This window comes from Orcinus orca, chromosome 11, assembly GCF_937001465.1.
Source record: "Orcinus orca chromosome 11, mOrcOrc1.1, whole genome shotgun sequence".
Taxonomy (NCBI): Eukaryota; Metazoa; Chordata; class Mammalia; order Artiodactyla; family Delphinidae; genus Orcinus; species Orcinus orca.
Genome location: NC_064569.1, coordinates 1,237,298 through 1,259,826, shown reverse-complemented (window position 1 = coordinate 1,259,826; position 22,529 = coordinate 1,237,298). Strand labels below are relative to the sequence as shown.

Here is a 22,529-nt window from a genome sequence, read left to right as displayed (position 1 = left end):
TTTGGTCTTGCTTAATTTTCTGGAACACAGAGGGGAAGCCTAAAATACGACCTGGCAGCATGGCAGCATTTGGTACCACCGCCTATCTGCCCTTCGATCAGGAGAAGCTGAGTGCTGGATTCTTGTGGTGTGTTGGGCTGGCGGTAAGCATGAGGGGCTCTGGCAGAGTGCTGGGAAACCCGCCAGTGTGCAGGGCGGGTCAGGTGAAAAGTGGGTGTGGACAGAGCCCCGGGGACAGAGGGCACAGCTTCTGACTAGATGGGCTTAGATCTAGTTGATGGGATTGAAAATACTTTCAAAAGGGATCAAGCAGAGAGAGCCAAAAACCTGGACTGTGGGCCCACCTCTGTCATTAACTGGAGCTGTGATCTTAGGCAGATCACTTGGTTTCAGATGCCCCAATCTATAAAAAGGCAATTGTGGACTAGGTGATTCCTGGGTTTTTCCTCTGTCAGCGTGCTACGATTCCCTTCGGATGTTTCTCAGCATGCAGGGCACAGGTATCTGATCCAGAAAGTCACCGACCTCCCTGGTTAGGACCAAAGTTATGAGCTGTGTTGGGGTCCGTGTCTTACCAAACTAAAGCTGCAAATCCATACTTGATGTGTTTGTGGATTGTATGAATTTGTTTTTCTGTGGAGATCTTGTCTGCATATACATTACTTTGAGGGTAGCTTAATTGATGTTTTCACTGTCTTCGAGGTCCTCAAACTAAGATTTTGTATTTTGAGATTATGAGGAACTCATAAAGGAGGATGCAGGTCTTGAATTCTGTTCTTTTCAGTTCGCTTCTGTTTGTTCACTTAAATTGAACAGCATTCACACTTATAACTTTGAGTGGAGACTGGTTGAAGGTTCTGACCTGGGGCTTGCCTCTCATTTGACGGTGAAACTTTGCAGGTATCTGTTCTCTGCTTCCCTGTATTTTCCTGTTTCATTGGACTCTTTCTTGGATCCTTTCATCATGTCTTCTCTACAGGAGCCTCTAACAAATACTAGTTTATACCGGAAAACTCGGGAAGGTTTTTTACCGTAGTTCTTAGATCGAGACAGGAGTAGTTGGATGGTGGTACCAAGCTCAGGATTCTCCCAACCTCGCGCTGTGACATTCGGGGCCGGACTACAGCCGCGTGAGTGGCGGGGCCGCGTGCACCCAAAGACGTGGTGCCTCCCAGAGTCCGCCCTCCGCGGTCACACGAAGAACCCCGGGCCCTGAGGCGGGCGGGGGCCCCTCCCTACAGGGAGTCCCCGTCCTGGGTGCGAACCTGTGATGTTTTTACGTGTAGGGTTGAAGGGAGTTAGCTGTGCTTGGTGTGCCGTCATCAGCAACTGCACGTCAGAAATCTGGGAAACAGATGCTTTGTTAATTCTTTTCTTGGAGTCGTTTAGGGGAAGAGGATTGGTTGGGGGGGGGGTGTTGCGGAGAGGGCGCTGAGACTCCTGAGGGACGAAGCGGGGACCTCCCTCGGGCCTCCCAGGACCGGAGACGGCAGCGGGAGGGGGGCTTAGCGTGCGTGCGTGTGCGCGCCCGCCTGCCGGGATGCAGCCCCTCAGGCTGTAAGAGGTGTGTAACTGTTCCGCGGGGCGCTCGCCTTCCCGTGGGGTCTCCGCTCATGCGGCACCGCGCGCGCGTCGTGGGTGCATACGCGGCTTCGTTTTGGTCGGGAGCGAAGGTTGCGTGGTGGCGGCCCGAGCCGTGTGCAGGACACGCTGCGGGCTCGCGGGCGCCCAGGAGTCCCGGCGGCCGGCGGTGTGGGGTCTGGCCCCTACGCCACCTTGCCCGGCAGTGACTCCGTGACGCAGGTTATCCACACTCCCGTGGGAAACGGGGTGCGGCTTATGTAGAAATGTACGGAAAGTTTCGTGTCCTGATCTCGCGTGGACTGGAAGATGGGCATTTGGCTGGTCCAGGCACATGGTCGTGTTCTGGTACGTCTCACACTGTCATGGTCACTTCAGGTTTGGCCCCCGGCCGAGCCGCTACGGCTTTCCGCGGGTGGCTTGGCTGCATGAGTGTGGCCCCTGGACTGAACGTGTGAATGGTGTCACCACAAACTGTGCCTCCTTCTTTGCCCCCCATGACCCCCCAAGTTAAGTGAAAACAGAGGCAGTGATGGAGCCACGGTTACTCTAAACTCTTCATGTTTTTAATGTTGAACCTTCAAATCAACTCCCGTTAATAATTGCCGAGAACGGAGTAAGTTCTTACAGCTGAGAGTGGTGTGATTGGTCAGCTGGAGTGGAGAGTGTGTTCTCCAGGCCAGTTGCTTTTCATGAACACCCCTCCCTGAGTCGTCATTGTTTCAGCAGCAGTGCACTGAGGACGGTGATTTGCTTGACAGAAAATGTGTTAAATTAGCAGACCTACTTCTTTAGCAGATCTTTTCTCACCCCCATTCCCATTGTGTTTCTTCTGTTTCGCTGAAGGTTGTGTTTGCAGTCTTTTAGGTGTGGGAGACAATTTTTATAATCGGTGTCCTGGAGTTCTTTGCTTAGGGGACACCGTTATATAGGGGGAAGGTGACTTAGAGAAATTTCACTTGTGCCATAATTAAGGGATTTAATTTTTTTCACTCTTAGGCTGGTATGATTTGGGTTAGTATCCCACATGTTGTTAGAACGTTCCCCTCCCGGTCCCCAACATCCGGTAAGGGAGGCTGGATGCCTGCTTTAACAACATAATGGAAAACGTGTCTCTCAGAAACAATGTTGAGGATGCCTGTGTCCTTATACCACTAGAGTTTCATCACTTTTGGTGATGGAGCCCTCTTCATTATCTATAACTCTACTTGGATTTCTGTACTATGCAAGCCTTCAAAGTGATAGTGGAATTACAAACAAAAGGGGACTCTAAAATCCCAGTCTCCCTTCTGTCTGTTATTGTCATCTTTATTAACATTAACGGCCCCAGAATAATTGCAGAGGTATGGGACCAGGTGGCTCTTCTGCTGCCCTGGGGAATTAGAGTATGTTGTGAGGGAGGAAAGGGTGAATGGCTGGGTGGCAGCGATGGCTGCAGGAGCTCAGAGGCCACAGGGCTCATGAATGACGTGCTTCTTGTGGAAGGCAGGGCTGGGAGTGGGGGGGTCACAGTGAGTAAGCGCATTGCAATCAGAGTTCTCTCATTTGGAGGGCTAGTGAAAAATGAGGTTGACAGACAGGAGGTGGGACGCTGCAGCAAGCCTGGAATGCCAGGCCCACTCGTGTTAATCTTTTTTTTTTTTTTTCAGTATGCGGGCCTCTCACTGTTGTGGCCTCTCCTGTTGCGGAGCACAGGCTCCGGACGCGCAGGCTCAGCGGCCATGGCTCACGGGCCCAGCCGCTCCGCGGCATGTGGGATCTTCCCGGACCGGGGCAGGAACCCGTGTCCCCTGCGTCGGCAGGCGGACTCTCAACCACTGCGCCGCCAGGGAAGCCCCCGTGTTAATCTTTTTTATTCAAGCAGTGAAGTTTTGGGCAAGAATGACAACAAAGTTTTAGACTAAGAATGTCCTGGGTACTAAATGTTTTAGATTAAGTCTGGTATTGGTAACTGGGCTTAACTCTAGGAGTGGAGTGGTTGTGAAATGCTGCAGGTAGCGGTAACAGGAAAGGACCTTCGTCACTGGCTTTGAATAGTGCGACTAGGTGACTGACAGTGTTGGGTGCATAGAGAGGGTGGTATCTGGTAAGGATGTTTTTGGCTGCAAGTAATGGAATGCTGTACTCACAGTGACTTAAAAAACTCTGTGGACTGTCCTATAACACGTGGTCTGGAGGATCCTGGCAGGTATGCTGCTCAGTGACAGTGTCCTTAAGCGCTCAGGCAGTGGTCTGCGAGTGGTTACAGGATGGTTTGCATAGCTCCAAGGTCTGCATTGCTGAGTGATGCAGGGAAGTACAGGAAAATTACAATTGAAAATCAATTGTATGTTGAGTTGGTGATTTGAAGAGGCTGGAGATGACTTCAGAGAAGGCTGTTGGGAAAAGGAAGAGGGAAAGGCTAAAACTACATTGTCCTGGAATGAGAGACGAAAAGAGCTCTCTAGGAGGCTTAAGAGAATGGTGGAAAAGAATGAACTTTTTAAAAATATTTATTTTATTTTATTTATTTTGGCTGCATTGGGTCTTCGTTGCCGCACGCGGGCTTTTCTCTGGTTGCGGTGAGCTGGGGCTACTCATCGTTGTGGTGTGCAGGCTTCTCATTGCGGTGGCTTCTGTTGTTGCGGAGCATGGGCTCTAGGCGCGCGGGCTTCAGTAGTTGTGGCACACGGGCTCAGTAGTTGTAGCTCATGGGCTCAAGAGTGCAGGCTCAGTAGTTGTGCCACACGGGCTTAGTTGGTCCGCGGCATGTGTGATCTTCCTAGACCAGGACTTGAACCCGTGTCTCCTGCATTGGCAGGCGGATTCTTAACCACTGAGCCACCAGGGAAGCCCAAGAATGAACTTTTTAGAAAAACTTTTTCACGAGTAATATGTAATATTATAAAAAGAAACCCCAGTTCCTCCTAGGTTAATGTTTTAGTGCTGTACTGAAGAGGTCAATTGTAGGACAGCCTATCCCCTGCTTTTTTTTTTTTTTTTTTTTAAGACAATCTCAAACGTTTATTGCCTTCATAACAAAACAAAATATGAAGCTCAGAAATGGATCACTTGGCCCTTTCTCTTCTCATCTCCTCCCAGCTCAAAATGCTTGCATCTCTTAATAGCCAGCATTCTCTTAGATCTGCAGTTCGGCTGAACACATTCAAGCCTCAGCACAATCTTCTTTGTAGTTTTAGCCTTTTTCCGGAAAATCGGCTTAGTCTGACCACCATAGCCACTCTGCTTCCTGTCATAACGCCGCTTTCCCTGGGCATACAGAGAATCCTTGCCCTTCTTGTACTGTGTCACTTTGTGGGGTTGGTGCTTGCCACACTTCTTACAGAAAGTCCGGGGGGTTTTAGGAACGTTCACCATGTTTGCCAGAGCGCTATCGGCACAGAAAGCCTATCCCCTGCTTTTTAAAGAAGAGTCAGCTTGTTTCCAAATTCTCCTCCCTGTCTTATACTAGCAGTCCTCTTCACTCTTCTATCCCCTTCTGATTGTTGGGAGTGGTGTGGTAGTGACCCCACCTAGGATTGCCAGTTGCTCCTTGTTTTAGCTTCCTATATAGGAAAATGAAACTGAAAATCTGGGCCCAGAAATGTACCCCTTTTATCATTAGAATTTTAGATTTACTTTTGCTTACCTATTGATTGTTTGGAATTCTTCAGTTTGTAGTTTTTCTCTGTTAAGTATTTAATGATTTGTATGACTACTACTTAATGGGACTCATTCTTCCATAATGGGAGTTTATGCACAAATAAGATAGTTAGGTATCAATGTGGTGCTTCATTCTAACCACAGTTCCCCACACCTGGGGAAGTGACAGCTCAACAGAAAGGAGTAGTTCTTCTGTTTATTTGTTTGTCTTATCTGCCACCTAGCTCTACAAAAATTTTTGGAGGTTATCTGGCTGCTCTACCTGCCCTTTGCCCCTTTTCCCTCCTCCTGGCTGAAGTAAGTCTATATCCTGGCTGGTAATCTGACACATCTTGCAAGAAAAGATGAACTGGATCAATCAAATTCCCATTCTTGGGATTGTAACCTAGGAGGTACGAGGGTTATCAAGTTAGTGTGGAAAAGCAGTTAAAAGCTCACAGTGAGGGCTTCCCTGGTGGCGCAGTGGTTGAGAGTCCGCCTGCCGATGCAGGGAACACGGGTTCGTGCCCCGGTCTGGGAAGATCCCACGTGCCGCGGAGCGGCTGGGCCCATAAGCCATGGCCGCTGAGCCTGCGCATCCGGAGCCTGTGCTCCGCAACGGGAGAGGCCACAACAGTGAGAGGCCTGCGTACCGCAAAAAAAAAAAAAAAAAAAAAAAGGTCACAGTGAGAAGCCCGATGCAAACCAAATTCTTGCATGTGAAGGAGCAGAAACTGGAGAGAGACCCAGCATTAGGGGAATTAATAGGAAGGCTCCAGCCCCAACACATTGGTGCCCATCCTGCAGAAACCCCCAAGCATCTGAGGGACTCTGTACTCCTTGCCCCCTCCCTTTTCTCCATGTGTGTGTATTAAATATTTTATAAACGTAGGCTCATACTTTTACTTAGACTTCTGAATCCTGTTTTATTCAGTTAACAATATTACATGACACAGGATGCCCTTTCATAGCATACGTTATGACTTTAATAGCTGTGGAGCGTTCATGCTCTGATTTATTTAACCAATCCTCAGTGGAGCATTGAGGTTATTTTTAGTTGTTTACTATCATAACAGCCATGAACAGAAAGATTGTTTTCTTCCCAAGATAGAATTAGTGTTTTTGTTCATTAGACTTCTCTTATTACCCTCTATATTTGAAGTCTTAAGTTTTGAATTTTCTTCATAGTCAGTTTTTATCTTGCATTTCATGACAAAAGCTAACATGAATTTGGTGCCCACTGTGGGCACTCCAGGCACTGCTTGGTGTTTCTCATGCATCCACCTATCCTTTTTTAAAATTGAGATACAATTGACATACAACATTAGTTTCAGGTGAACAGTATAATGATTCCATATTTGCATATGTTAAGAACTGATCACCACAGCAAGTCTAGTTAACATCCCACACTGCACATAGCTACAAATTTCTTTTCTTGTGATGAGAACTTTTTAAGATCTACTCTCAGCAACTTTTGCTTGTACAGTACAGTGTTGTTAACCGTGGTCACCATGCTGTACATTACATCCCCACGACTTACTTATTTTATAAATGGAGGTTTATGCCTGTTTACCCCCTTTACCCATTACACCCACCCCTGCTTCTGGGAACCACCGGTCTGTTCCCTGACAGTAAGTTGCAGACATGATACCCCTTACTCCTAAACACTTCTGTGTTTTTATGCCTTAAAAATACAGACATTTTCTTACATAACCATAGTATAATTATCAAAATCAGGGAATTAATACTGAATAAAATTTCTAGATAATAGTATATCATATTGTCAGCTGACCCCAAAATATTAATGTATAATTTACATATTTTTATGATTTTAAATACAGTGTTATTTTAGAAGTTATTTTGCTGGCTAGGGTTTTCAATCTAGGACCATGTGTTGCATTTAACTGTTGGGTCTCTTTCGGCTCCATTAGCCTAGAGTGGTTTTTCAGTTTTTGTCTTTCATAACCTTGACCTTTTGGAATTGAGACAGTCCCTCAATTTGGGTTTGTTGTATGCACTCTCATGATGAGATTCAGGTTCTGTGTTTTGGCAGGTGTACTAAAGAAGTGGTGTGTCCTTAGGGCATCATATCAGGAGTCACGTGATGTCACTTGGTCCCATGGTGATGGTTATTATTAACTTTCATTGCTTGGTTTGAGGTGGTGTCTGCCAGCTCTCTCCTCTGTGAAGTTACTGGTTTTCTCTTATAATTAGTACATAGCTGGTGGGGAGAGGCTATGTAAACATCCTGTTTCTCATCAAAATTTCACCCATTTTAATCCTTGCATGCTTCTTTGCCTGAGTCAATCAGTACATCATAGTTGCCAAATAGTTATTTTCAAATTACATCATTCTTTTTACATTTATAAGTTGGCATTCATAGTTTTCATTCACAGATTTTAAGTGTTTGATTCAAAACTGTTTCTGGTGTCTGATAAGAGTATAATTTTATACATTTTTTTTCTTGGAAATTTCATCTAAATGAATAAGCATTTGATATAGTAATTTTCACAAAGTGAAATAATTTTTTAAAGCTTCAGATCTTATTTTTTCTTTATACTTTGAGAAGTTTCAAACATACAGTGAAGTTTGAAGACAAATAGAGGTGAGCCCTGCATACCTTTACTTTAGATTCACCGGTTGGTAACATTTTACCACATTAGCTTTATGTTTTCTTTTCTTTTAAATTTTGATTTATTTACTTATTTTTAATTAATTAATTTATTTTTGGCTGTGTTGGGGCTTCGTTGCTGCGCGCGGGCTTTCTCTAGTTGTGGCGAGCTGGGGCTACTCTTCGTTGTGGTGCGTGGGCTGCTCATTGCGGTGGCTTCTCTTGTTGCAGAGCACGGGCTCTAGGTGCGCGGGCTTCAGTAGTTGTGGCCCACGGGCTCTAGAGCGCAGGCTCAATAGTTGTGGCGCACGGGCTTAGTTGCTCCACAGCACGTGGGATCTTCCCGGACCAGGGCTCGAACCCGTGTCCCCTGCATTGGCAGGTGGACTCTCAACCACTGCACCACCAGGGAAGTCCCTTTTTTGTTGAACCATTAGACAGTAAGTTGGCAATGTGATGTTACTTCCCTCCCCCCCAAAATACTTTGCCATGTGCTTCATAAAAATAGGGACACTCTCCCACATGACCACATCAGCATGTTCACATTTAAGAAAATTAACAATAATTTTGTAATAACATCCATATCCAGACATCCTCACTTGTCCCCACAGTGACTTCTAGAGATGTTGTCCCTCACCTCTATCCCGGATCACACATTTGTTTGGTTGTTAGGGGGTTGTTTTTTTTTAATTTTTCATTCATTCATTTTTGACTGCATTGGGTCTTGGTTGCTGTGTGCGGGCTTCCTCTAGTTGGGGCGAGCGGGGACTACTCTTGGTTGCAGTGCACGGGCTTCTTATTACAGTGGCTTCTCTTGTTGCCGAGCACGGGCTCTAGGCGCGTGGGCTTCAGTAGTTGTGGCACGCAGCCTCAGTAGTTGTGGCTCGCGGGCTCTAGAGTGCAGGCTCAGTAGTTGGGGCACACAGGCTTAGTTGCTCCGTGGCATGTGGGATCTTCCCGGACCAGGGTTTGAACCCGTGTCCCCTGCATTGGCAGGCGGATTCTTAACCACTGCACAACCAGGGAAGTCCCAGGTGGATAGTTTTTAAGCAGGTTGAAGCCAACCCATTTATCTTAGTAATAAGGAAAAATTGGTAAAATGATTTAAATTTCAAGCTGCAAGTATATTAGGTGAAATAATAAGGAAAAAAGAGAGTTCATTGGAATAATACTGGCTCCAGTCCAGGCTGTGCTTAAGGTGTGGGCAAGCTGCCTCTCTGAGCCTCAGCTTCTTCGTTGGCAAGTTACTGGCTTATTCCATAGGGTTATGCTGAGATTCAAATGAGCTGAGGCATAGGAGGGCCTGGCACACACAGATTTCTACACCTGGTAACTATTATCATTAAGTTTTTTTTCTCCTTTTAGTTTTTTTTTTTGCGAGACGTGGGATCTTCTACCAGGGCTCAACCTGTGCCACCTGCAGTGGAAACGTCGAGTCTTGACCACTGGACCACTAGGAAGTTCTCATTTTAGATTTTGAATTATGATAATGTTTTAACAGAATCATTTGGAAGAAAGGAATTAAATAATAAAGATATGTTAGTGAGATTGCTCATTTACTTATTTTGAAGTCAAAAGGCAATAAAATTGTAAAAAGAAAATCAGTCACATGCTTACGTGGATTAAAGTGATTGCTGAGTACAGGTTTTTAATAGCTTTATAGAGACATAATTCATATTCCATACAATTCACCCACTTACAGAGTATAATTTTGGTTTTAGTGTATTCATAGATGGGTACAGCCATCACCACAGTCAATTTTAGAACATTTTCAGTACCTCAGAACGAACCCATACCCTTTGCTGTTACCACCTCTATTTCCCATCTCCCTCCCCAGCCACGAGCAACCAGGAATCTACTTTCTGTTTCTGCAGATACCGTCTTCTGAGTTTTCATGATGAATGGGGTCATACAGTATAGGGTCTTCTGTGACTGGCTTTTTTCACTCAGCATCATGTTTTCAAGGCTCATCCATGTTGTAGATGAGTGCTTCATTCCTTTTCATGGCTGAGTGATAACATCCCATTGCATGGATATGTGGTGCTATATTTACCTGTTGATGGATATTTAGGTTGTTTCCACCTTTGGCTTTATGAACAGTGCTGCTGTGAACATTGGTGTACTTTTTTGTGTGTAGACACGTTTTCAGTTCTCTTGGGTATATACCCAGGAGTGGAGTTGCTGGGTCATATGGTAACTGTGTTTAATCATTTGAGAAACTGCCTGTTTACCAAAGAGGCTGTACCATTTTCTGTTTCTACCGGCAGTATATGAGGGTTCCAGTTTCTCCACATTCTTGTTATCTGACTCCTTGAGTCTAGCCATCTGGTTAGTGTGAAGTAGTATCTCGATGTGGTCTTGATGTGCATTTCCCTGATGACTAATGGTGTTGAGAGTCTTTTCATTTGCTTATTGGCCATTTATGTATCTTTCTTGGAGAAATATGATTCAGATTCTTTGCCCATCTTAAAATTGGGCTGTCTGCTTATTGTGGAGTTATCAGAGTTCTTTATATATCCTAGACATAAGTCCCTTATCAGATATATGATCTGCAAATATTTTCTCCCATTCTGTGGGTCGTCTTTACTTTCTTAATGGTGTCCTTTGAAGAACAAAGTTGTTTTTTTTTTCCCCAAAATGTTTTCAATTTTTCTTTTTGGCCGCGCCACGTGGCTTGCAGGATCTTGGTTCCCCAACCAGGGGTTGAACCCAGGCCCCGGCAGTGAAAGCGCCGGTCCTAACCACTGGGCTGCCAGGGAATTCCCTGAAGAACAAAAACTTGAAATTGATCTATTTTTTCTTTTGTTGCTCATGCTTTTGGTGTCATATCTAAGAATCCTTTGCTAAATCCAAGGTCATGAAGATTATACCCCATGTTTTCTTCTGAGAGTTTTATAACATGTAGCATAGTTTTATAGTATTTTGGTCTTTGATCCACTTTGCATTAATTTTTACTTATGACGTGAGGTAAGGGTTCAACTTCATTCTTTCTCAGGTGGCTGTCCAGCTGCCCCAGCACCATTTGTTGAAAAGACTGTTCTTTCCCCATCAAAGTGTCTTGGCACCCTTGTCAAACATCAGTTGACCATGGATATATATATAGGTTTATTTCTAGACCCTGAATTGTTTCACTGATCTATACATCTGTCCTTGTGCGAGTACTAACACTGTCTTGATTAATGATGGTTTGTAGTGAGTGTTGAAATTCAGGAGTGTGGGTCCTCTGTTCTTTTTCAGGATTGTTTTGGCTACACCAGGTCCCTTTAGAATCGGCTTGTCAGTTTCTGCGAGGATAGCCGCTGGGATTTTGATAAGGATTTGGTTGAATCTGTTGATCAGTGTAGGGGGTATTGCCATTTTAACAGTAAGTCTTCTAATCCATGAACATGGGGTGTTTTCCCATTTTTAATTTCTTTGAACAATGTTTTACAATTTTCTGAGTGTAAGTTTTTGTGCTTTTGTTAAATATATTCTGAAATATTTTCTTTTTGATGGTATTTGTGAGTGGAATTGTTTTCATTTTCAGATTGTTCATTAACATTGTGTTTTTAAATCAATTTTATTAATTCTAATTTAAATACAGTAAAGTTGCACCTTTTTAAAATGTGTAGTTTGAGTTTTGACCAACGCATGCACCCTTGTAACAACCACTACTCCAATCAAGATATAGAACATTTTGCGGGGGGAGGTGCTTCCCTGGTGGCGCAGTGGTTAAGAATCCTCCTACCAATGCAGGGGACACAGGTTCGAGCCCTGGTCCGGGAAGATCCCACATGCCGCGGAGCAACTAAGCCTGTACGTCACAACTACTGAGCCTGCGCTCTAGAGCCCTCGAGCCACAACTACTGAAGCCTGCGCACCTAGAGCCTGTGCTCTGTAGCAAGAGAAGTCAACACAATGAGAAGCCCGTACACCGCAACAAAGAGTAGCTCCAGCTCGCAGCAACTAGAGAAAGCCCGCGCACAGCAACGAAGACCCAATGCAGCCAAAAATAAATAAATCTATTAAAAAAAAACAAAAAAAACCACAAACATTTTGGGGGAATTCCCTGGTGGTCCAGTGGTTAGGACTCTGTGCTTTCACTGCCGAGGGCGTGCGTTCAGGTTCCATCCCTGGTCAGGGGATAAGATCCCGCAAGCTGTGTAGCGCGGCCAAAAATAAATTAAAAAAAAAAAAAAAGGCATGGAACATTTGTGTCCCCGCCAAATTTTCTTTGTGTCCTGTGGCAGTTGACTCCCACTTTGGTCTCAGTCACTGGTCTGCTTTCTGTGACTGTAGATTAGTTGGCCATTTCTAGAATTTCACATAAATAATCTTACAGTCTGTGTTCCTTTGTATCTGGCTTCTTTCAGTCAGCATGATTTTAAGATGCATCCATATAGTTGTGTGTCTCAGTGGTTAATCTTTTCACTGCTAAATAGTATTCCATAGTATGGCTGTACTGCAGCTTATCCAATTTCCTGTTGTTCTCCTATTGATGGACATTTGGGTTGTTTCCAGGTTTGACAACTGAATATAAGTGCTGAGTATATTCACATAGACATATATCACAGGTGTTTGTGTGGTTATTTGTTCTCAGTTCTCTTGAGTAAATACGTAGCTGTGAATTGCTGGGTTGTATGTAAGTGTATATTTAACTTTATAAGAACCTGCCAAATTGTTTTCCAAACAAATTTCCTTTTAAATTATTTTAATTGATGTATAATTTATATATATGAACACCCTCATGTTTGGTGTACATTTCTGTGGCTTTTTACAGTTGTATAACCACTACCCCAATCAAGGTATAGAACAGCTTCATCCCGCAAGAAATTTTCCTTATGCCACTTGGTAATTGACCATTTCCTCTAGGAAATGCAGTCATTTACGCTGTCGTATAAGTGGAATCGTACAGTATGTAGCCCTTTGAGTTTGGTGTCTTTTACTTGGCAGAGTGTATTTGAGGCTAGTCCCTGTTGTGGCATGTGTCAGCGCTTCGTTCCTTTTATTGCCAAATAATCCAGTGTTTGAGCAAACTAGTTTGTTTATCCATTCACCAGTAGAAGAACGTTGGAGCTGTTTCTAGTTCAGGTGATCACACGTAAAGTTGCCTAAGCATTCACACACAGCTGTTAGCCTGAATACCTAGGAGGAGGATTGTTGAGTCCTGGTAAATATGCGGTTCACTTTGGAGAACAGTCTGGCAGTTTCTGGTGTTTCCCCCAGCAGTGTGTGAGCCTCTCAGTTCCTCTGCATCCAGTGTTTGTTACTGTCAGTGTTGTTCTGAAAGCTGTTCTAATAGGTGTGTACTGCTATCTCATTGTGTTTTGAATTTACATTGATCTCATGACTAATTGTACTGAGAGTTTTTCCATGTGCTTATTTGCCATCCCTAATACTTTGGAGAAGTATCTTTTAAAATCTGTTGCCCATTTGAAAACTTGGGTTGTTTTCTTAATATTGAGTTTTGAGAGTTCTTCATTTATTTGCAATAGAAGTTCTTTGTAAGATACACACTGGGAAAATATTTTCTCCTATTCTAGGGCTTGTCTTTTTTAACAGTGTGTCTCGCGCTCTCTTTTTTTTTTTGACCGCACCTTGTGGCTTGCGGGATCTCAGTTCTCTGACCAGGGATTAAACGTGGGCCACAGCTGTGAAGGCCCGGAATCCTAACCACTAGGCCACCAGGGAATCCCCCAAAAGTGTCTCTTGAATGGCAGAACATTTTAAATTTGAGAAATCCAAATTTATCCAGTTTTTCTTTTTTGGATCATGCTTTTGGCATCATATTTAAGAAATCATAGCCTAACCTAAGATCACCAAGAATTTCTTCTGTGTTTTCTTCTAGAGGTTTTATAGTTGCTTTTTACATGTTTTGTTGATAGTGTATGAGAAGTATTTTTATTGCTCTTCATTTAATTTCTAAGAAGTAAGTGGTATTTCTCTATTTGCATGGAACTGTTTTGTCTGGGACAGTCTAGAGGACTAATCCTTAGAAGTAAAGTTCTGATTTCTTTTTCCAGCTTAATTCTGGAGCATAGAGAATCATTCTGTGTTGGAAAAGACAAATCTTCCTTCTAGGTTGTTGAAAGGGGATTTTCCTCAAAAGTTGGCTGCAGTGGTGCTGCAGAAGCATTGGCATCGTGCGTGTTAGCTTTCCTCTGAAGGAAGGAATTTGATGATGAAAATAAAGAGTAGATTATTGAAATAGTTGGTACAAGATAATTTACAAAGCAGAAACAATCAGTTTGCTTATTTTACAGTCGCTTCCTCCAGTCCTTAATGATTAATGGGATAAAAAGTTGTGAATGCGCACTCATATGCAGATTAGTACAAGTAAAACTGGAGAAATTGGAAAAAGATCAGTGGATGGTATTGAAATCACTACCATACCCTGGTGGTAATGCTATAGTTGTGGAGAATGTTAGCGCTGGAGGAAAGTGAGCAAAGTGCACAAGTTTCTCTGTATTATTTCTTAGAACTGCAAATGAATCTGTGATTATGAAAATGTCAGTTAAGAAAGTAAGACTGGGTTCAAGACCTCAGAGCCAGAAGGTAATTTGGTGGTCGTCCCTCAAGTGAGTGATGCACACCCGAAAATGTGGACTAAGTAGCTCGCCCAAGGTTACTTGGCTAGTTAATGGCAGCATTGAGTGAGATGACTAGTTCTTCTGACTGACTGTCCACGTGAGCAGTTAATACAGAACCAGGACATGAAAGAGAAGCAGGAACTAGAAGCAGAGGTCTTGCAGCCTCGGAGAGTTTGAGGTTTGGAGCCTGTACTTCATTGTGTGGCTGTGGTGTTTTTTTGTTTGTTTGTTTTTTTAATATCATTTATTTGGCTGTGTTGGGTCTTCATTGTGGCGTGCAGGATCTAGTTCCCTGACCAGGGATCGAACCCAGGCCCCCTGCATTGGGAGCAAGGAGTCTTAGCCACTGGACCACCAGGGAAGTCCCTGGCTGTGGTGTTTTCAGTGTATAGATTAAACACTTCATCTGAAGCTTAGATTAGAATGTTCTTGAATTACATCAAAAAGTCTGTTCAGTGGAGAAGAGGAATCAGTAAGTCCATTATTTTGATGTTGTGTAGACAAATCACTTGATTATGTGAATTTATTTTTTAATTTAGTTTTTATTTTGAAAGATTTCAGACCTACAGAAAATTTGAAAGAATGGTACAATTAACACCCAGTGTTCATTTAGATTCAACAGTTATCATTTTCCACATTTGTTTCTCTTTTCTCTTTCCCTCTCTCTCTGTATGTGTGTATACACACTATATATAAACACAAATATTCACTTTTTTGTCATGCATACATCATGATCTTTCACTCTTAAATACTTCAGCATACATTGCCTAAGAATAGTATAAAAATAAGAATGTTCTCCTGTACAACCACAATACTATTAATACTTCTAAGGAAAATTAAAAACTGTTTCATGATATTACTTAATAATATTTCATAACATTATCTAATCTAATATTCAGACCCTCACCCTGCCCCCATCACAAAAATATCCTTCATCGTTGGTTTGGTTTTGGTTAAGGTTTCATGCTTTGCACCTGGATATGATTTAATTCCTTTTCATCTAGAGTAGTCCCTTGACTTTTTGCTTTTCGTACCCATTGAAGAGTCTCGGTCAGTTGTCTTATAGAATATTCCGTGTTTTAGATTTTTCTGTTAACTCAAGATTAGATTCAAGGTAAACATTTTCGTTAAGACTACTTCATATGTGTTGTGGGGTACATACTGTTTCACATCAGAAGCTGCATAGTTTCAAGTTGTTTACTGTTAGTGATACTTATTTTGATCACTTGGGTAAGGAAATTTATCTTTTTGATTGAGAAGAAGAGAAACCTACTAACATCACTCAATCAAGTTACCCTTGAGAGGATAGCTCTGTACACTGACAGGTACCAGAAAGTGAGGCAAAAGATGTAGTCACTGCCCACAAAATTGAAGAGCTAGTTGGAGGTATTATAGAGATAGATGTTCAAACAGACTGTTGTAGTACAATAAGATGTTTGTTAAAATGGAAGTGTGCACAATACAGCAGAAGCTAGTAGCTTTAAAAAAAAAAAAAAAAGCTAATAGTTGAGCCTGTCGAGGGGAATTGGGAAGGTTTCACAGCTTCCCCAGAGCCTGGAAGGCTGGCTGCAGAGTCAGCAGGTGGGTAGGTATAGAGAGAGGGTCATTTGGCAGGGGTGACAGCCTGTGTGGAAGCACGGAAGAGAGACAGTGTGCCAGAGAGGGGAGGGAATATGGGTATTGTAGGACCATCTTTGCACGGTGGATGGGGGTGCAGGAGGTGAGGCTTAGGTTAGTGCTGAGGCGATGGTTAGATAGGAAGATTATTTGGTTTTATCCTGAAGGTTGGGGTTTTCAAACTTTTAAAGCTGTGAATCACTTTGTTAAAAGGAAATCTTATGCAGGAACTCAATATATAAAACAGATAAAAATGGAGCACTGTTTGAAAATTGCCGTAGGTGATGAACTATTATAGTTTGAGCAGGGGAGAATGATGTGATCTAGTGTTTAGAGCAGGTCTGGCATATAATCTGTGTGCAGTAAATATTTGTTGATTGAATGGAGAGTAAAAAGTTGTTCTCAATATAGAATGAGCAGATTGGAACCAGAAAGACACATTACCAGGCTGTGGCAGTGGCCTAGTGAGAGCTGACGGGACCTGAACTCTAGATCGAATGAGGCTGCATATGAGGGTTGGAGACGGTTGGATAGTGGCTGAATATCTAGCACAGCGGTCCCAGTCCCACCCACGGTGCCACGTCATCCCCAGGGAGTGTTCCGGGAATATGTGGAGGCATTTTTGGTCCCAGAGATCTGAAGGCAGTACTGGTGTTTCGTGGATAGGGGCGGCATCCTAGATGTCATACAGGGCTCAGGACATCCCCACAATGAGGACTTAACCCCCAGGTTAAGAGCGTTCACGTAGGTGAAGAAAAAAATTGGAATCTAAATCCAAACTTCCGTTTTATATGTAAACACAAGATAATTTTTTCAGTGTTTTAACATGTATCAAAAGTTTTAGGAATGCGACCGTTCTTTTTTTTTTAAGTATTTATTTATTTTGGCTGCACTGGATCTTCGTTGCGGCATATGGACTCTTAGCTGCGGCATGCAGGATCTAGTTCCCTGACCAGGGATGAACCCGGGCCCCCTGCATTGGGAGTGCAGTCTATGTGCAACTATGTGCAACTATGTGCAACTATGACTCATCATCGGTCATAGTTGAATTGCTTACACTACAGCTGTATGTCGGTCTGTGTTCTTACCTTTGGGTTCTGTTTTAACAATTGACTGACTGTTGTGTCTTGTAGTGAGTCCATGCTTAAGCATTTACATTCTGAAATGTATTTTATGACATATTTCATTTTGTGTCTCCTCTTGATTACAGTTGAGGTAATATATCAATTATGTTATATATGACCAGTGATGAGTAAGATATGATATAGGATGTTCTGAAATGGTGGAAAACTCTCAGCAATGTTCCAAACAGAACAGTATAACCTTCTCTTGGTTCAGAACAGTCACATTCCTAAAAATGATGGATGTAGGAAGGCTTTATTATCTATGAATTTTACATCAGGATAATGTGGGGCATGTCAGAACTGTGCTATGAGGAGGGGAGTGCAGGGTCTGACAGGGGAAGAATCTCTTGTCTTCTATGAGTTCTAGAATTCTGGTTTGGGGACTGCCTGCATGTCGTTACTCATTGAGACGAGGATTGGGTCTGGGGTGAAGGTAGTAAGTGTGGGGCACGCTGAGGTTGGGCTTACATGCAACCTTAAAGTAGAGATGTGTGGTAGAAATTGTAAATGGGGATTTGGAGATCAGGAGGAAAATAACAGTTGACGTTTATGGAGAGTGAGGTGGTTAAGAAACAGGTTGTGGAACCAGCCTGGGTTTGTTTCCTGTTGCCCTGCTCCGTACCTGTGTGACATTGTACATTGACATGGACTGCTCTCACACCCGGTTTTTTCATCTTTAAAAATGGGAATAATAGTGCCTACTCATTGAATTCATGTGTGAATTAAGTGCCTTAAAACAAGTCAAATACCTGAATAGTGCCAACTTAAAAAGTTGTACTCAGATTAGCTATTATTATTCACCAAAAATTCAGTAAGTGCCAAGAATTACAAATTAATATATGAATTATATCATCTGGTCCTTACAAAACAATATTTTTATGAGAAGACTGAGGCTTAGGGAGATTTACTGTAGATTTGGGAGTCCTAAATTGTACAGTAAGTAATAAGCCTAAATTGGATAGGATCGAATCAAATGCTGTGAGGTCTTTCTCTTCCATCTGTGATGCTCAGACTGGCAGCATCAGCATTGCTCGGAAGCTTGTTAGACTTGCAGAATCTGAGGCCTCACCCTCTGTTTACTGTGTCAGACTTTGAATTTAGATAAAGCTGCCAGGTGGTTCCTGTGCCCCTTAAAGCATGAGAAGCTTTGGGCTCAGAGATGTGAGCTGGTCTAACTCAGCAGGGGTAGAAAACGAGGAAGCCTTGTTAGGTGGTATAGTAGAAGGCTCAGGCGGTGGACCACCAGGTTGGGCCCTGTCCCTCGCTCCAAGTTTTAGCTTTGGGACCTTGGCAGGTCTCTTTCATTCTCTGGACCTCAGTTTTTTCATCTTTAGGTGAGGCAAGTTGTCTTTCAGCTCTAACATTTTATGGTTCTGTGTTCCGGGCCTTCTACTTCTGCAGAAGGCTTAGGGCTTGGATGGTGCGAGAGGTAAGTGGTGATCTGGGTAGGAGGGTCAGCAGAAGTACACTGAGGAATGAGTATACCATGGATGGAAACGGTGGATTTTACTAAAGTAAATATATTTTAGTATAATTTCATCCTTTCTGAATTTTGTCCAGAAATCTTCAGATTCAAGAGATACGTTCTTGAAGCATGTCTTGAAATTTAATGCTGGCATGCTGATGCTCATGTGATAATTACTTTTTCGTTATTCGGCTTATTGTAATTCTCAAGTTAACATTATATTTGGATATATTTTATATTAAGTTCTAAAACAGTATTATTTTTTTTAAAAAAATCTATAAGTCAGATTTGGGCTCCACATTTGTCTGAGCTTCCTCATTTTCCTTTAAACTTCCTGAGGGCACTGACAGTGTCTACTACTTCTTTGTACCTACAGGGATGATGTCTAGAATAAGCACATTTTAGTGTGCTTAGGTATTAGATGACATTTTATTTATTTCTAAATGTAGGCGAGCAACTTTTTTTTTTAAATCTTATTTATTTTTGGCTGAGTTGGGTCTTCCTTGCTGTGTGCAGACTTTCTCTAGTTACGTTGAGCGGGGGCTACTCTTTGTTGTGGAGCACGGGCTCTGGGCATGTGGGCTTCGGTAGTTGCAGCACCTGGGCTCAGTAGTTGCAGCACGCGGGCCCTAGAGCGTGCGGGCTTCAGTAGTTGTGGAGTGTGGGCTCAGTAGTTGCGGTCTGCAGGCTCTAGAGCGCAGGCTCAGTAGTTGTGGCACACGGGCTTAGCTGCTCTGCGGCACGTGGGGTGTTCCCGGACCAGGGCTTGAACCCGTGTCCCCTGCATTGGCAGGTGGATTCTTCACCACTGTGCCACCAGGGAAGTGCCAGATGATCTTTTATTTGTGTTTGATTTACACATTTTTCCTAAAAATATATTAACTTCTTTGAAGTTTAAAAATCTAGATCTTTTCCCCTTGAATGTAGTTGCAGTGTAATCTTTAGGATTACCCTCAATTTTTATGCCAAACTCAGGTTGAGTGACTGAGGAAAAGAGATTTGTATTATAAAAAGCAGAGGAAGGTATGTGGGAAGTGGAGAGCTCAGTGACAGGCAGCCACAGAGATGTGCTGGAGTAGGTGGAAGCGGGTGTTCTCTGTGGATGGTGAGGTGGAAAGTAACTGAATGGTGCTGAATGAGGTTAAGGTAGCCAGAGACCACCACCTCCCAACGCTTCTTCTTTCCCATCCCCTAGGAGGCCCTTTGGAATGTCCTACTTCTTGCAGGTCACTTCATTTTGAAATCCTTGTTTTAAAGAGGGGCTGCATTCTGACTCCTGTGCTGGCTGCCATCTGCTTTTCTCCCAGGTTTAGGAGTGTAAGGCGAGCCAGCAAGCCGGGGAAGGCTAGAGACAGGGGAGAGGTTGTTCTGAAGGGGGATGGAGGTTGGTTGTTCTCTAAGTAGCTGGCTGCATATCTGGGTAATTGTAATCTCATCTGTCTTTGTAGAGGTGGTTGGCAGGACCCCAGGAGAGCCTTGTCCATGCAGGATAGACTTATAGAACAAGTGTGGCTATGATTCAGAACCCTCCTCTCCTCCAAAGAAAAAATATTCTGGGGGAAGGGAAGGGGTAGATGGCGGAAATTGGCAGCTGAAGAGGTTTTGATGGTGGATTAGTCTGTTTCTCCATAGCACTGCTTGTTATTGGAAGACCAGAAGAATATTTTATCGATTTAATTAAGTTTGAAAAACAGCTCTTTTGATGTATAATTGGCACACGATAAACTGCGTATGTGTAGAGCTTGATGAGTTTGCATGTATGTATACACTTGTATGTCATCACCAGGTGTCCATGGCCCTCAGGAGTTTCCTGTGCCCCTTTGTGTGATCCTTACCTCCTCCTCTCCCTCCCCACCCTCCTTTCCCAGGTAGCACCAGATCTGCTTTCTGTCACCTCATTAGTTTGCATTTTCCCAGAATTTGGTAGAAATGCCATCACACAGTATGTACTCTTTGGGAGAGGGGGCGATGTGCTTAGTCAACTCAGCATAATTAGCTTGAGATTCATCCACGTTGTGGCATATGAAGTAGTTCATGTCCTTTTATTGCCGAATACTTTCCCCCTTTATGGGTTTACTGTGATTTGTTTATCCACTTCACCTGTTAACGAACATTTGTGTACCATTCCTTAGACATAAATTTTCATTTCTTTTGGGTGAATACCTAGAAGTAGAATGGCTGGATAACATGGTGGGTGAACACTTAACTGAAAAAATTTATTTATTTATTTATTTTTAAAGAATTTATTTATTTTACTTTTGGCTGCGTTGGATCTTTGTTGCTGCACGCGGGCTTTCTAGTTGCGGTGAGCAGGGTCTACTCTTCGTTGCGGTGCACGGGCTTCTCATTGTGGTGGCTTCTCTTGTTGCGGAGCATGGGCTCTAGGCATGCGGGCTTAGTTCCAAGGCATGTGGGATCTTCCCGCACCAGGGATCGAACCTGTACCCACTGCACCACTCGGGAAGTCCCTAGAATAATTTTAGATTTACACAAAAGTTATTGTGACAGTACAGAGAGTTCATGTGTATCAGGGTCAGCAAACTTTTCCTGTAAAGGGCCAGATAGTAAATATTTTAGGCTTTGTGGACAGGTGGTCTTTCTTGGAACTGCTCAGTTCTGCCAGTGTAAGGCAGAAGTGGCCATAGATGGATTATGAGTAAATGAATGGGTGTGGTTGTGTTCTAATGAAACCTTTTTCTGGGGGCCGTACCATGCAGCTTGCGGGATCTTAGGTCTACCACCAGGGATTGGACCAGTGGCAGTGAAAGCGCTGAGTCCTAACCACTGGACCACCAGGGAACTCCCCCAGTAAAACTTTATAAAAGCAGATGGCAGGTTGGATTTGGCCCGCGGGCATTAGTTTGCTGACTCCTGCCGAATACCCTTTACCCAGCTTTCCTAATATTTAATCTTACACAACCATGGTACACTTGTCAAAACTAAGATATTAACTTTGATACAGTACTGCTAACTAAACTCGGACGTTATTCGGATTCTGCAGTTTCCCCCGTGTGTCTTTGTTTCAGGTTTCAATCCTGCATGCCGCATTACACTTAGTTATCCTGTCTCCTCAGTCTGTTACTGTCAGCTGGAGACTCTGGATACTCATCTTATTCTGTGAGTTTTGTTGCTCAAATTGTTCTAGCTTTGGCCTTTGGGAGTTCTTTCACGTTAGCCTGTGTCTTTTAGATATGTCCTCATTTTTTCTGTTTTGCATACTTTAATTTTTGTCTGCACGGCATGCAGGATCTTAGTTCCCTGACCAGGAATTGAACCTGAGCTCCCTGCAGTGGAAGCGCCGAGTCTTAACCACTGGACCACCAGGGAAGTCCCTTGAATACTTTCTGACCGAATAGTATTCCATTGCATGGATGTACTCCTCCTTTTTGTTGATCCTTTCATGAGATGGTAGACATTTGGATTGTTTCCACTGTTTGGCTGGTATGAATAATAGCTTTGTGTATTTGCTCATGGGTGTTTGTGTGGACATGTATTTTCTTTTCTTTTGGGTGGATATCCAGGAGTGGGATTGGAGTTGTGTTTAACTTTTTAATAAACTGCCAAATTTACTTACCAAAGTGGCTGCACCAGTTCCAGTTTCTCCCATCATTGTTAGTATTCATTATTATTTGTACATTATGACATTCTAGTGGGTGTGGAGTGGTACCTCTTTGGTTTTGATTTGTATCTCCCTAATGCTAATGATGATCAGTACCTTTTCATGTGTTTATTAGTGATTCACATATCTTTGATGAAATTTCCATTAGGATCTTTAGCTCATTTTAAAAATTAGTTTGTTAAGTGTATGTATTCTGGATACAAGTCCTTTATCAGAAAACATTATATTACATATATTTTCTCTGTCTGTGGGTTGTCTTTTCTGAAGTTTAGAATTTTGATGAATTCTGATTTATCAATTTATTCTTTTGTGGTTGTGCTTT

General features: G+C 43.1%; 2 protein-coding genes across 7 annotated transcripts in view; one reads left to right on the top strand and one right to left on the bottom strand.

Annotated features, from left to right (window-relative positions):
- The window catches only part of LOC101276991 (cat eye syndrome critical region protein 2), a 167,304-nt gene that overhangs the window by 5,692 nt on the left and 139,083 nt on the right, over nucleotides 1-22,529 (top strand). The gene's annotated exons all lie outside the window — the stretch shown is intronic.
- On the bottom strand, nucleotides 4,603-4,958 carry LOC105748917 (60S ribosomal protein L36a-like). Its single transcript, XM_012539263.3, has one exon. The coding sequence runs from the start codon at nucleotides 4,936-4,938 to the stop codon at nucleotides 4,618-4,620; it is 321 nt and encodes a 106-aa protein (XP_012394717.1). The 5' UTR covers nucleotides 4,939-4,958; the 3' UTR covers nucleotides 4,603-4,617.

Excerpts from the sequence above, each read along its gene's own strand:
- LOC105748917 (XM_012539263.3), bottom strand. The coding sequence starts at position 4,938 with ATGGTGAACGTTCCTAAAACCCCCCGGACTTTCTGTAAGAAGTGTGGC.